Genomic DNA, 15,686 nt, shown 5'->3' on the forward strand with positions numbered 1-15,686 from the left:
AGAGAGACAGTCTGTTCCCTTTTCTGTCCTCTCACAACTAAAGCCACAGCATATATGACACAGATAACTAGAAATTAAGCTCATGCACCAAATCTAGTATTTAGATGGCTGTTAAGAATATTGACTGTTATTTTCACATTAGCAAGTATATATATATATTTTTTTTTAATGTCCCAAAGATATAGACGCAAACTACCTCAATTACCAGAGACACATTTTGCAGCACCCCTTCGAAAGATTCCGAGCTTTTGCTGAGTTTTGCTTTGCTACCATCGCAGCACTTAAACATTTTTGGCCTGTAGAGCTGGGTGGTACACATAGAAAACTTCAAAAGTAACCAGCAGAAAAAAGGTGAATCCAGCCTCTGCCAGTTCCTTCACACCAGACAAATTGTTCAATTACATCAGACCTTTCCTGACAAAGGTTGATGTTTTTAATTTTCCTGGGGAACCTAAAATTAATTTATTTTTTTTCCTTCAGAACCAACAATTTCTGGAAAGCGATGCAGTCACAAACCTCAGCAGCAGGTTCATGATGGGCTTCAGGGGCACGTGGCCTTATTAGGAATTCTTTCACTTTGAGTATTTCAGACGTATCTCGAATTTCTTCTGAGAAACCCGAACCTGTTAAGCATGTGCTGTGATCTCTAGAAAAGACGCTGAGTCCACTAGGTGGCACAAACACACCACCTAAAAGCCAGGAGCCAGCCGGGGGTGCCTATCTCCTACTGAAAATGTTTAATTTATGCAAAGCAAACAGGTACAAATAAAGTTGCACACACAACTATAGTCCAGTAACACAAACAAACAAACAAAAAAACTTAAATACTTAAATTTACCTCTGAAGACATTATGAGCAGAAAATGAGTTCTTCTCTAATTCTTACTGAATTGCTTCACTCTGAATAATATCAATTAGCACGTTGAAACTACGAACTGAATTACAGACAGTATTAATAACTAAGTCACACTTAAGAGATTACAATCTCCCCCTTCCTGTAACTGGCAAATAAGAGACATATAAAGTAAATAGCATAAGATACATCCACTTTGATTAAACAATTCCTTCCAATGGATCAGAAGCTGAATATGATGAAAGTATTTTCAGGTACTTCTGAATGAGTGCTCTAAGTTGATTTTAATTAGTAAAATTTAATACGTGTAGACAAATATGAAAAGAAAAAAAACCTGACAAAATACAGTATATGAAAAATAAAATATACCTATATAACTTGTAGCAGCAGTTAGTTGTCTATGAATGAGACAATATTTCCAGTTAACACAATATTTTTTATAATTTCTAACTATAACAATCTTATTACAAAATAGACGAAATCTAGAAGGAAAAAAAATTCCCACGTCATTGACTATGTTCTTTACACCTTAGAGATGGTTGTAATCTTATCTGGTAATCTGAGCTTTTTATTCAACATCGGGCAACCAGAACAGTACCTGTTGGCCACTGCAGGCATGTACAACACCACATCCTCACTCTCGTAGTCCTCTGCATGATACCTACAAGCTGGCGACATGTGCTCACAGCCCAGGCAGCCAATTGTGTGCTGGGCAGCAGGGTGGTGATTCTCCCCCTCTACTCGACTCTCATGAGACCTCACCTGGAGTATTGTGTCCAGTTCTGTAATCCTCAACATGAGAAGGATGTGGAACTGTTGGAACAGGTCCAGAGGAGGGCTACAAAGATGATCAGAGGGCTGGAGCACCTCCCATACGAGGACAGGCTCAGAGAACTGGGGTTGTTCAGCCTGGAGAAGAGAAGGCTCTGGGGAAATCTTACAGTGACCTTCCAGCACCTGAAGGGGGCCTACAAGAAAGCTGTGGAGGGACATTTACAAGGGCATGTAGCGATAGGACAAGGGGGAATGGCTTTAAATCGGAAGGGTGAAGATTTAGATTAGACATTATGAAGAAATTCTTCACAATGAGGGTGGTGGGACACTGGCACAGGTTGTCCTGGGACATCATGGATGCTCCCTCCCTGAAAGTGTCGGCAGAGGAGTTGGAACTGGATGATCTTTAAGGTCCCTTCCAAACCAAACCATTCTATGATATCATAAGATTATGATTGCTAATCGCATCTCATTTCATAGCCTAAATTCACACTGCTCCTCTGCTAAATACACCTTTTGTATTAAAGATTAGGTCTCATTGCATTTGCCTAATGTGTGTCACAACTTAAAGGCCTGCATCACCTTTACAACAGCTTGAGCTCAGCTGTGTGAAGGATTCATGGCTTGTCCTGATCGTTTAAAAACAAAATTTGAAAAGTATCTCCAGATAGGATTTAAAAATTCGAATCTGAAATACTTAGAATGAATTTCGAGAATTTCAATACGTCTTTAAAAATATTGATTTTCTCTTCACTTTTTATTTACTATTGGGATAATATTTAAAATGCAATTTCACACCAAGATTAAACAAAAGGAGACAAGGAGTTGTTAGATTATAATAACATTAATAAAAAATAACTGATGCATATTTTAATTAAGAAAAAGTACAGTAGACAAAACACATTCACAAAATACATAATCAATACTTTTAAATATCATGAAGAATGACCTGTAAAGAGAAAACACTTGTTAAGAGTCAAAGCACAGGAAATCGTTATGAGTATAAAACACACACTGGCTCAGCATTTTAAAGACAATCATGTATGTTATTCTCCTACGTTAGCTCACATTAAGATGAACAAGCTTCTGTAACCATATTAGATATGCAAACAGAAATAAAAAAGTAAAATGAAAACAAGACATTGTTATATCAAGTACTTGTTTCCTTCTTATAATTCCTGCTAGGCTTGCAAAACAGTAACAAAACTTAGCCAGCCCTGATACAAACCCCATTAAACAGCCAGCCAAAAAGTCAACCTAAATATCTGGGAAAGTAGAATTTTGCAAAGTTGATTACTTTCACAGGTTCTCAGAGAATTCGAAGGTAATCATTGAGTGAAAGAAAATGGAGGTAGAATACAAGTCAACCTTCATCATTTTCAAAAATAAGTCCTTGTAACAAGGTAATGCTTCAGTTGCTCAAGTACTGGTTATTCCTTGAAGCTCACATTTCTGGTGGAGAAAGAAAAGAGATTCAAAATAACGCTATCTACTATACTTTGCTACTGAAAGTTAGGATAAAAAGTAATAATTAGATTTAGCTTTCTTGTATTCTCTTATTGCTGCATATCAACTATTAGTATATTAACTAAAACTCTATATGCAGTTCATTGACTCCTAGCTCAAATGCTTAACAAAGTAAATACGAGATGAGGAGGAACAGAAAATTTCCTGAGCAGATTAAATCAGATTAAAGAAAAAGACAGTTGTAACACTACAGAACAGCAATTACAGAGTACACTTTACTGTGGCAAGCTCCCATTAAGAAATAAATAAGTAAAGATGGTGATAGTAACAATCCATCAACATGTTTAGAGAGCAATATAGTGAAAAATTAAACTGGATATGAATTTAGTCGTTAAAAATCACTTCTTTATAAATACATTCTTCATGGAAATAGGAAAATTTTGGATAAGTTATGGCAAAGAGCTGTCATTGTTAGAACTAAGCATGCAAATAGTAGGATAAAAATAGTTCCCTACACGGTATTCTTCAAGCACAGCAGCTGGACTATTTTATTGCTTTTACGGCTCACTATGAAGCAAGAAAGACCAAAGGCAATTCTCTACTGATGATACACCTTTTCAGAAACATATGGTGTATCATTATCACAATCAAAATATTCATTTGCAATATAACAGGGTTTGGCTAATGTCTCACCAGTAGACAAAAGTCATAACTACTGTTTCATCCCCACTATCAAGATCTCATTTCCTACAGTTTCCTTTTTTGTCTTTGACCAGAAGCTCACAGAAGAAATGAAAAATTGCTGACAATGTGGACCACACCGTGATGACCTCAGTTCTCAGGAAACCTGTTTTTTTGTTAACAGGCGTATGCTTAAGAACAAGCGTACATTTATATCAACGAAAATAAAGTTTGAAACCTTACCAGTTTGGAATTCTATTTATTGGAGTTTAGCAGTTAGATAGCTAGAATCGTGAAGTGTTACAGTATATTGTAAAGCTTTTATAGGACACATCTTTCCTAAAATAAACACTGTTTATCTCTCCTTGTTGTCCTGCTCTTCACTACAATTTATTACACAGCATAGGACAGACAGGACAAAGTCAATAATTCAGCCTGTAACATGTAACAGACATCATCTAAGGCATCAATCATATCTAAAAGAATAAAAATGTCTATATAAACGAGCAGGTGAGAGGTTGATTTTGATTTATTTTTTAAGGATTCTATTGACCATGATCTTAGACACTTATAGCATTCAAACACTAACAATGAAAAATGCAATAATTATTTTTATGCACTTGTTTTGGAGACAGTTTCATCCAATGTGTAGAATTTGAATGCACCTTAGTTAAGACCCTCTTCTATGAAGTGTCTTTCCTTCATTGCTCTTCTTGAGAGAATTTAATGGCTTCTCTCTTAAGTATGAATGATTGTTTGGAGATAACTATTAACAATAATAAATTGGCAATAAACATTTGGATATAATTAATGACAATAATAAGCAGGCAATATGTATTCGGAAGCTGTCAGCTGGGGCAATAACATTAACAAAAACAGGAATAGGAATCCGCTACATTATGTGGTCTTCAGAGAGCACTTTGCATCTGCCATTTCCAATTAATGTTTTCAAGTGAAAGAGTCCACAAAAGAAGAACTTAGCACTACTTAAAAGTATTATTTAGAAACAGTGTGCACCCAACTCTTACACAGAAACAATCTGACAAAGTCAAATACTTACTTCTCAGCTGCTGCTTGATCTGTTGTCTTTACAAAGGTGCGTTCTGGAGAATGCGAGGGAGACCTTAATGTTGAACTGAGAGGAGGTGAAGCACGTAATGATGACATAGAGAGACCATGTCGACGCATTTCCTGAATTGCACGCTCTCTACCAACAGATAGTAAGTTCAGTTACATAACACTTTGGTACTGCAGGATGTTAAAGGAAGAAAACTTCACCCTTTCCCCCCATATTTTTAATTAGGGATTTTCACAATACTTTGCAGAGCCTTGTTTTCTTGCAATGTCAAGCAGCTTACTTTTGTTTTCATGAAAAGGGATTTTCTTCTTAGATGTAACAGTAAATTCAAAAGAGGTTTTCAAGATGAGACTATTAGATTTTGCATGACAACAGGAACACAATTTTCCATAAAAGTTCCTCAGTATTGAAAAAAACAAGTGAGAAAGAAGAAATGAGAAGAGTCACCTTACTGGAAAAACAGCACCTTACCGTTCAAATCGTTCAGTTGTCAGTTGCCTTTTCAAGACATCACAGTCGGTTTGCAGCTGAGCAGCTTTACTTCGAAGTATGGGAACCTCTCTATTATAGCTGCTTCTGAAAAAATCATGAGAAGCAACAAAGTTTTCTTTGAATGCTTTCAGTCAGGAGCTTAGACAAATAAAGCAAGATAAACCAAAAAAAAAAGATACCGAGCATGTTGTTTCATACAGACCAAATCAAAGACAAATTAGAAGCAGTGAGAAGCAAATGAATGCAACAGACCATTTCTGTAAGAACCCAAGTGAGAAAGAAGTGAGAAGCTGGCAAGCTTCTCATTACATCCTTACTACAATCCGTCATCTTCTTTTTCAAACAAAGGTAAATACAAATGTGTTTTATAAAAACAGATAAGACAAATCAATAATTAATTGCTTTACTATCCTCTGTTGCAATGCAAGATGGTCTTTATGCGTACACTTAAAAAGAAGAAAAAAGCAGTAATTATCCACAAAACCTCAAACATAACAGATAGGGCTTCAGTAACAATGTATCAAGTAGGCTGGAACTATCTGGCTAGAAATGAACATAACTGAATCAAACCTAAGTAAAGCTGTATTAATGCAAGCTCAGAACAGAAAAAAATCACAGTCTGAATGCTTGGCAACCACACCCTTAGTGTTAGGGCCCAACTGTTTCAAATGCAAGTCTCAAAATGAAAATCAGCCTTGAAGATCCTGGGTAACATAATTAAATATATTTCTTAGCAAAACATCAGCTTGGACAACTCAGAGCTTGGTTGCCACACACCATGAATTGCATGATAAAGCAAGCAAAAAAAAAAAAAAAAAAAGTAAAATAAATTTACTAAAACCAGAATCTAGACGGCTATTTTATTTCATAGTCTTCAAAGCCAATATGAGGTAGAGTGATCAAAAGTCACTTCTGGAGAAGCAAAGATGTACTACTTCAGTTCATTATTAAAGCACTGGATTTCAATTCTGTAAAACAAGTTCCACTCCTGGCTCAGTCACAGATATCCCGTCTGGCACCTGTGGTCTCTCACTCCAGGAAGATGCAAAATACTCAAGAGATAAAATCCCAAAAGAAACAGAATTATTTTTTTCCTGTGTTCTTTATTCATCAGTAAAATTCCTATAATGGTATCTTGATCCAGTATGTTGACAACAGACGCAGAAGACAAGAGGACCGCTTTCGATGATATCTTATTCTAAGTCCTTCAGAGACAGGCATATGCTTTCAGGATGCAGGTAAGAATTCAGGGCCCCATATCATTATTGCAAAATAAAGAAAGAAAGCAAACAGCTTTGTGAGTTCTGAGGTCATTCTATGTCAATGACATTTAAATGAAACTAAGATAATTAAGTAAATCACTCAAAAATAAAAGAAATATTTTAATTTGAAACCCCTATGCACAGTAAGCATCATTTAATATTACAAAATGATATATATTTTTACAGGACATCTGGCTCTTTCATGATAGATACAAACAGCTCTCAACATGTAGTTTAGCTATTCAATATTCTCTGTTTATTTAATTCTTAATCACTGTAAAGCCTCAATATCTCATTTACTATAACATCACTCAAACAGCAGTCTGAGTAACACAACTACTCACTTTTCACAGAGGTCAAAATTACAGCACTGGAGAACTTCACAAGCTAAACTTAATTTTTAGAATCCTTCTAAAGCCCGAGGTTGTGTCAGTACTGTTTTATAAACAGAGCTGGATGCACAGGCACAATAAGACCAAAACTGCAATTAATATTAAAAAATAACGACACACAATTTTTGCAAGTTAAAACTGAAATTCTGCCAACTGAATTTTTATATTTTGCATGACAGAAACCTAACTGTCACACACTTGTCACCCCAGTGAGCATTTAAAGTTCCTGTTCTTTAGACTACAACTACTACAAACCAGATAGTATGAAATAAGGTATATATAACTAGTTCTCACACATAAACATTTGCCTAGTTGCACGCAGAACCTTTGAGATAAACAAAGGAAAACAATTCAATAGAATAGCCACTATTCCTCCAAGAGAGCATTCTCCTTCTTCCTGCAATATCCCATGCTATTCACAGTGACATTTGCAACAAACAATAAAGGAGCCCTGCAATGCGTGCAGAAGAAAAATGGTGAAAAAATCACTTTGAAGATATTTAAACAGAGTTTTATAATGTTTCTATGCAAAGAAGTTAAACTAAAACCTCCTTCTTTCTTTTTTTTTCTTTTCCTTCTAACTTTCACATTTAATTTCATAGTCAGGACATTCCATTAATTATGTTATTCGTATGCAATTAATGTCTTTTCCTTAAGTAACTTCTTTTCCCTAACTCAGTAATCCTAAAACAAGAAGCAACTGTGCAACTCAGGGGTGATTAATAGTGTCACCATCTAAAAATTCATCAAGACCACTGCTGCATGAAGTGAGCTATCATCAGTGGTGAGTTGTAGCCTTTACACAAATCAACCAAAAATGGTTTGCTTGTACATTTGCATCATCAAGTTACAGATTGTTTTTAAATGTTTAGGTAAGCTATATTCTAGATTTCATAAGGAAGCAGTATCTGTCCTTGTACCTTCCATATTTTTCCCTCCTTTCCCAACCTCAGTGTTTATCAAGTGGGTCTATCTGTTTTTCTGAAATTCCAGTTTGACTTTTATTCTTCACCACCATCTACACTTAGCTAGTACTTCTCCTTCTTGCTATTTAATGCAGAGATACCACTACAGTCATTGGCTAATGAATCCCCAGGAGAATTATCATGTCATGATGACACATATAAAGAAAACTTCAAATTCCTTGTTCCATATCATAAAGAAAACTTTTTACAACCCCCACTTCTCTCAGACATTAATTCTATATACAAAAATATCATATCCCCCCTTTAACTTCATTGTTCCAAACAGATAAGTCTTTCTTCTGTAGTGTTAAGGGGTTCTCTCTACTCTAGAGAGATGCACAGCGGAAGTTGTGTTAGCTATAGCGGAAAGTGCTGGCCATATTTAGTATATGTGTCAGGTTCGGTTCTAGTTAGGTTTTGAAGGAATAAGAACCAATACAAGACATTTTCCTTAACAGTTATTATTGATAGCATTATAAACACTTGTGCTCTTTTAAGGCACTATGACTTCACTGATTATTATGTAAGTGATTCCTACTTTAATCAAGGTAAAGACAATAGGTCTCTTCACTAGGCAAGCACTTCACATTTACCTTGGATTCAATCTAGTTCGAATTGTTTGTGAGTAGTACACGTATGTTAAAATTTTACTTCCAGTTTGCCTTGAGATGCTTGATGAATCCACATTGTTCTAAAGGAGTTAGGACTTCAAAATACTCTCCAGTATAAGAACATAAAACATAGTTCAAGAATAAGAAAATCTGTGTTCTCTTAATAATTCAACTCGTAGTTAAACTCTTCAAAGACAACTACAAGTATGACATTTTGCTTAAAAAGCAGAGTTGAATGAGGTTGCTTCCTGAAGCTAAGAAGAAAATCAGAACCTCTGAGAGAGGTGGTTACTTACTTCGAAAACAGATACACTCTGATGCAAAGGTTAAATATCCAAATCACGCTGCAACCCCAACATATGTTTTAGATGTACTCAACAGCTAAAAATATTTACAAATTATCATGGGTTGGCTGGTTCTGTAGTGGAAATGATGTCCAGTAATGTCTGTGACAGATCAGCTACCTTGCTATTAGGTACTTAAGTCCCCTAGGAGGTTCAGAGGGAAAGGACTGTAGTGATTGCACTGAAAAAATGGGAGAGTTATATCAGACAAGCAAATTTCAAGAAAGGCATCACCTCCTGTGCCTAACTCATGTGAGAGTCATGGCCAGCAGAGAAAGTGAGGTATACTTTCTGGAGTCAGACTGGGGACAAACCCAGAGTGAAACTGAGTAGAACTATGAAACTCAGAGTGTTCTTTCCTTGTAGAGTAGGTTTCCTTTGGAATTCCTGTTTAAGTTTACTGCTTGTGCTAAATAGATGCCCACCAGAGTGTTGATTAATGAAAATCATAAGGAACACCTGTAAAGAAACTGTAAGTAAACGATGCTGTGAAAGACCAAAAACATTGCTGCAAAACTCTGCTCGGTCATACTAAACATCAAGAATTTGACTTTGTAAGCAAGTGTGAACACGCAGGTAGTTTCTTTGTAAACCACATAACATCTACATACACCTGTTAGAACTTACAGTTTGCTCTCGGCGAGTGTTAGCTTGTCTTTCAATAACTGAATTTCAGAATCTTTCTCATGGGATGTTAAATGGCTCTGAAATTCTTTGTCTCTACTAGTGGCTAGCAATGTTTCAAGATTCTGAACTGTAAGTCTCTCACTGGATAACTGCTTTTTCAGCAACTCTGCTTCCGATTTTAGATCTTCTAATTCACCTAGTACCTAGGGCACAAATTTTATGTGTTGTTAATACAATGGCTTGTAAACACACAGAGTTGTCTTTCATGATGAGATATAAAAACTTAAATGACTGAAGCTTCATAAAAATTAATATGAAACTGAGGTGACAAAACCAGTTAAACCCTGCAACCATTTAAAACTATACTTAGTTTAAAACTATTCAAGATGTACATCAAGCAAATATTTTAATGGGAGCTGGATCGCTGGATTACTGTGTGCTGGAAATCCTTAGGTGAATACTCGGAAGATAAACTGGTTTTTTAACAGCAGTAGGTTTATGGCATAAGTACCAAAATAGTATTCACTATACTTTTCTATTCAGCTAAGACACCTTCCCCACTGGTCACCGTTCCCTGTTTCCTCCTTTCCGCCTTTCCCCCTTGCTGCCTTTCAATCCTTCCCTCTTTCCCACCTTTCCCCCTCAATCCCTTTCCTACATTTCCCACCTTTCCCCCTTGCTCCCTTCCAATCCTTCCCTCTTTCCCACCTTTCCCCCTCAATCCCTTTCCTACATTTCCCACCTTTCCCCCTTGCTCCCTTCCCCCTTTTCTGTCTTTACCCCATCATTCCTGCCTTTCCCTGTTGCCACCTCTCTTCTCTTCCCCCTTGCTGCCTCTCCCACCTTTCCTCCTTTCTGCCTTACCTGACATTCCTTTTTCCTTCCCCCTGCTGCCTCTCCCACCTTTCCTCCTTTCTGCCTTACCCGACATTCCTTTTTCCTTCCCCCTGCTGCCTCTCCCACCTTTCCTCCTTTCTGCCTTACCCGACATTCCTTTTTCCTTCCCCCTGCTTTTCCCTTTTCGCACTTGCCACCCATTCCCCTTTCTCGCCTTTATCCCCCGCCACCTTTCCCCTTCCCAGCTTTTCCCCCCTTTTCCCCTTGCCACCTTACCCCCTTTCTGGTCTATCCCCTTTGTGCCTTGTCTCTTTTTCCTACTTTTCCTCTTCCACTTTTCTCTCTTGCCGACTTTCCCCACTCTTCCCCCTTGCCGCCTTTCCTTACTTTCCCCTTTCCTGGCTTTGCTCCTTGCTGCCTTTTGTCCTTTCCCTGCTTTTCCTGCTTCCTGCCTTTCCTTCTTGCCATTTTCCCACCTTTTTCCCTTTCTTGACTTTCCCCCTTGCTGCCTTTCCTGCTTTTCCCCTTTCCTGCCATTCCCTCTTGCCACCTTTCCCACCCTTCCGATCCTTTTCCTTTCCCTTTACCACCTTTCCTGCATCTCCCCCTTTCTGCCTTTCCCCTTTTCCGCCTCTCCTCCTTGCCACCTTTCCATCTTGCCAGTTTTCTGCCTTTCCACCTTTGCCCCTTGCTGCTTTCCTGCCCTTCCCCTTTCCCTTTTTCCCTTGATTCCTTTCACACCTTTTCCCCTACCCTCATTTCCCACCTTTCCTGTATTTCCCCTTTCCTCTTTTCCACCACACCCCTTTCCCACCTTTCCTCCTTTCCCCCTTTCTCCCATTTTATTCCTTCCCCACCCCACCTTCTCCCTTTCCCCCATTTCCCCTTTCGGTCCCTTGCCCCCCCGCTGTCTTTCCCCTTTCTGGAAAGAGGGAAAGATGGCAAGGGGTAAAGGCAGGAAAAGGGAAAAACAGCAGTGGGGTAAGGAAGGAAAGGGTAAAGGTGGCAAGCAGGAAAGGCAGGAACAGGGAAAGGCAGGAACAGGGAAAGGCAGGAACAGGGAAAGGCAGGAAAGGTAGCAAGGGGAAAAGGGGGAAAGGGGAAAGGCTGGAAAAGCAGAGAGGGGAAAGGTGGCAATGGGGAAAGGCAGGAAAGCAGCAAGGGGGACAGGCAGCAAGGCAGGAGAGGTGGAAAGCTGGCAAGAGGGAGAGGCGGGAAAGGGGAAAGGTGGGAAAAAGGTGAAAAGCAGCAAGGTGGGAAGGTGGGAAAGGGAGTATTCCACCTTGCCACCTTTCCCATCCTTCGCCTTTCACACCTCTTGTACAGATACACCCACAGATACAGTTCCATACACTGCAAAATTTATACTTTCTGTACAAATGCAAACCTAGCGAGGTAAATTAACCTACCTTGCTCTGAAAAGTAATTAATTCTTTTCTCGAAAAAAATTAAAAGCAAAGGAACATGCTTTATTATAAGAAATTAAATTTGCGTTCACTGCTTACCCTCTCATAATCCATGCTTTTGGATGTCAGTTGTCGAGACACAAGTTCTTTGTTAGACTCCAGTTTCACGCAGAGTTCTCTGACAGAAGCCAGGTCCGCCAACACAGAAGCCTTATCCTGATTTTCACGTTTAAAATCTTCTTCCAATTTGGACATATTTTTTGTAATGGAGGCCATCTGAGATTCATATGCCTGATGTGCAATGATATGCTAAACAAAGACAAACATGGTAACTCTTCAGTGTCAAATATTGATTTAACAGTACTCTGTTGGATAACAGGGTTTTTTAATACTCTTTTCCCTTCAAAATATTTTTCCCTATAAAATTAACTTTATATTACATTCCTCTCCTCTCCCTAAATCACAGCTGAGAAGAACCAGTAAACCTCATCTGCAATATTTAATCAAGTACTTAATTGAGAATTATACACATACTATACAAAAGTGGAATGAGGCTGTGTCCCAGCTTCAGAAAAGAATTAAAAGCTTAAAACTCCCAAATCTATTTTTTACTTAGCTTACAATATTAAAGTCTCTAACTCTTTTTGGCTCATAAAAAGCATGAGACAAAATACAATCACCCCCCTATAATACAGCTTCCTTGAGCTCCATGAAGTTACTGCTTCTATAATATAAACCTAATTATTTTCTGTGCTATTAGTCTAGGTTTCTGTATTATTAAATCCTGATTCCGAATTTGGACTACTACTACCAGATTTTTACCTTTACTCTGGTCTCCAATGCTTCAAATACTTCATTTAAAACTTCAAAGAAATGTAAAAACTATGCCTGCAATATACTCATAAATCTAGCTGACAAACACTCATAAAGCTATATGCAAATATTTTGATGCAATACACAGACAATTACATAATAGCAAAGATTTTTCAACAGAAGAGATCTAAAAGCATTAAAATATGCTGTGATTCTAATTGTGGGAAAGCAAGGAAGGAAGAAGAAAAGCAGAAGGAAAGTCTAACCAGAATCAGTTACTGGTTTAAAAATTAGGTGTCCACATTTGAAACATTCACATATAAGAATTATTTTCCATTACAGCATTAAAAATAGCATGTTGACTATATTAAAAAACCACTTGAATGCATCCTACTTTCCTTGACAGAATTTCACTGCACAAGTTATTACCCCTTGAATCTCTTTCTCCAGAAGTTCTACCCTCTCTTGAAGATGTCTCCGATCTGTATCTACAGAAAGGAGTTCAAGTCGTATTGAGCTGCTTTCTCCTTCAGCTTGATGAGCCTTCATTTCCCAGTCTTCAGCTTGCGTATGGAGCATTCGGAACTTCTCTAACAATTCTTGGTTTTCTTTTTCCTGGATGAAAAAGTAAATCAGTCTGTAACGATCACCATACCTTCAAGTTGCTTGATCTTCTTTCCTGCTTACTCTCTACAATATCTTTTTTTTTTTTTTTCTTTTCCTCAGAAGAGCAGACAGAAAACAGTGGATCCTTCTCCACTCTCCTAATCCCACTATTCAGGCAATTACTAAAGGGCATGATCCCTTTTGCAAGTCCAAACAGTAAATAAACACAGTGATAGCATTCAGTTTTATTAAATAGAAGTATTTACAATTAGCAGTCGTTAATGGGTTTCAAGGCTCCCAGGGGAGAAATTAGTTTGGATCTCTCTGCATTGTCAAGGGTAACATTACCAAGATGAACTGGTCCTAGTGCTACCATTTCCAAGAATTTGCAGCACGAGCTGCATTTTCAGCTCTTTTACTTAGTGCGGTCTTACAAATATTTATATTAAAGCAGTGCCTGAAAGACCGATAACCAATTACATAGAATCATAGAATGATCTGGGTTGGAAAAGATCTTAAAGATCACCCAGTTCCAAACCCCCTGCCATGTGCAGGGACACCTCCCACTGGATCAGGCTGCCCAAAGCCCCATCCAACCTGGCCCTGAACACTTCCAGGGAGGGGGCAGCCACAACTTCCCTGGGCGACCTGGGCCAGTGCCTCACCACCCTCATTGTGAAGGATTTCTTCCAAATGTGTAATCTAAATCTTCCCCCTTCCAATTTAAAACCATTCCCCTTCATCCTATCACTACATGCCCTTGTAAAAAGTCCCTCCCCAGCTTTCTTGTAGGCCCCAATTTGGGCATATACACCTAGAGCAGTCTATCATAAAAATACAAAACTGCTAGTGCTTACAAGTCAATGCGGGGATGGAACAAATGTTCTTTGTGAATTTTAATTTGGCCCAAATTAAGTTGCATATTATAAGGCAGTGATTAATTTTTTTTTTATTTAGCTCCATTCCCTTCTTCCCCTGTTCACACAATGCACAGGGGGATCAGCATGTTACTAGTATGAATCAGATTTATGTAGTGAAGAAAGGCTATTGTTTCTTATACTCCTTCTGTGTTTCCTGCAGCACTTGGAATGCGCAGACAGAATGAGGTGGGGCATTAGGGAAACAGAAACTCATAATTAATCTAAGTGAAAGCTGTGCAGAAAAGTAAATCCTTGTCTTCACAGGCAACATCCAGGTGTAATCCAAGAAAACTCCCCGAAACCAACCATTCACCACTGGTCACTGGCTGTATATTCTACAGCTTCTTAGTATCTGATTTGAATAACTGGATTCTTATTTGCCAAAGAAGTGGCCACATCTGTAGCTGAAGTGCTTTGGACATACAATATATTATTACATTCTAAACATAACTGAAAAATAAACTTAAAGTGTTTTAAATTGGGGGTTCTAAGCTAATATTGACTTTTAATTTTTTCTCTAAGCTTTGGTTTCTACTTGTAAAAAGTGGTTTAAGTTAGATACATTCGTCTAAGCATGCAAGTCAAATTCAGATAAAACCTCACTTTTTCCTGTTTAAAGTCACATAATAAATTTACCAGTTCATGTTGTCTTGGCATAAATTCTACTTGTTTTAAATTATTGTACATTGTAATTCAGACAGGTCACACTTTTGAATCCAAGTACCAGGACAAAATACATTTAACACGAGCACTGTTTTGTCAGTATGGCAAAAGCTCTAAACTGTTATCATCCACAGAGAAAACATTCCAATGTGCTATCTTTACATTTTCCTGTAGGACTACATATACAATTTCTTTTAAAAATGTGTAAAGTATTAAAAAAATCATTTGAGGTGCCTATTCCCATGAAATAGTACCAGATATTATACTAGTTGCCTTGCCAAACTCAAAAAGCAAAACGACATCCAAATGCAATTTGATTGTCATTCTCTAGTGTTATGGTCAACTGAAACATAACCAATGAAATTGTGCCAGAACATATCAGTGCCTCAGATACAATAAGGTTTTACATAAATACCCACTAGCAGCTTGAAACACTGCAGAGGAAAGAAGGAAAAGAATAAAAGAAGAAAATGAGATGAGAAGGAAGAACAAGACCCAGACATTTCTTAATTTGTTTAATGCATCCTAATGTGAATATGTTATACTTAAAAACCAATGGATTTATTGAAAACAGATATTGCTACTGATAAATGATACTTTTACCTTTGCAACCACCAAGCTCTCAAATCTGGAAACTTCAGTTATATAATTGTGAACCCTGGTTTTCATTTCTTCTTTTTCACGTATCGCATCTTCAAGCTCAGTACTGATAGCCTAAAGAGATTACATAAAGGCAAAACAGTGCATTAGAGTAAATTAATCACTATATATTACTGTATCAGACTAAATCAAAGTAATTGCATATGCCCTAGATTTTACTTTATTCCACTTTTAAGTAATTTAGTCAAATCCCTTTGGGATTTGTAGGGTTCAGAAATATCCCCTATTACCTTAGA

General features: G+C 37.6%; 1 protein-coding gene across 4 annotated transcripts in view; it reads right to left on the minus strand.

Moving 5' to 3' along the window:
• Nucleotides 1-2,407: 2,407 nt before the first annotated feature.
• Nucleotides 2,408-15,686, minus strand: part of CEP135 (centrosomal protein 135) — a 56,236-nt gene continuing 42,957 nt past the window's right edge. For 3 of the 4 annotated variants that reach the window (XM_069856008.1, XM_069856007.1, XM_069856010.1), the window contains 7 exons: nucleotides 15,394-15,504; nucleotides 13,031-13,216; nucleotides 11,888-12,097; nucleotides 9,546-9,748; nucleotides 5,324-5,428; nucleotides 4,835-4,981; nucleotides 2,408-3,078 (listed from right to left, as the gene is read on the minus strand). In XM_069856008.1, the coding sequence (XP_069712109.1) occupies nucleotides 3,057-3,078; nucleotides 4,835-4,981; nucleotides 5,324-5,428; nucleotides 9,546-9,748; nucleotides 11,888-12,097; nucleotides 13,031-13,216; nucleotides 15,394-15,504 (984 nt within the window). In that variant the 3' untranslated portion in view covers nucleotides 2,408-3,056. Of the gene's footprint in view, nucleotides 3,079-4,834; nucleotides 4,982-5,323; nucleotides 5,429-6,219; nucleotides 6,569-9,545; nucleotides 9,749-11,887; nucleotides 12,098-13,030; nucleotides 13,217-15,393; nucleotides 15,505-15,686 lie in introns of those variants that run through there. The other variant, XM_069856009.1, reaches the window with a different exon arrangement.

This window comes from Phaenicophaeus curvirostris, chromosome 4, assembly GCF_032191515.1.
Source record: "Phaenicophaeus curvirostris isolate KB17595 chromosome 4, BPBGC_Pcur_1.0, whole genome shotgun sequence".
NCBI classification, from domain to species: Eukaryota; Metazoa; Chordata; class Aves; order Cuculiformes; family Cuculidae; genus Phaenicophaeus; species Phaenicophaeus curvirostris.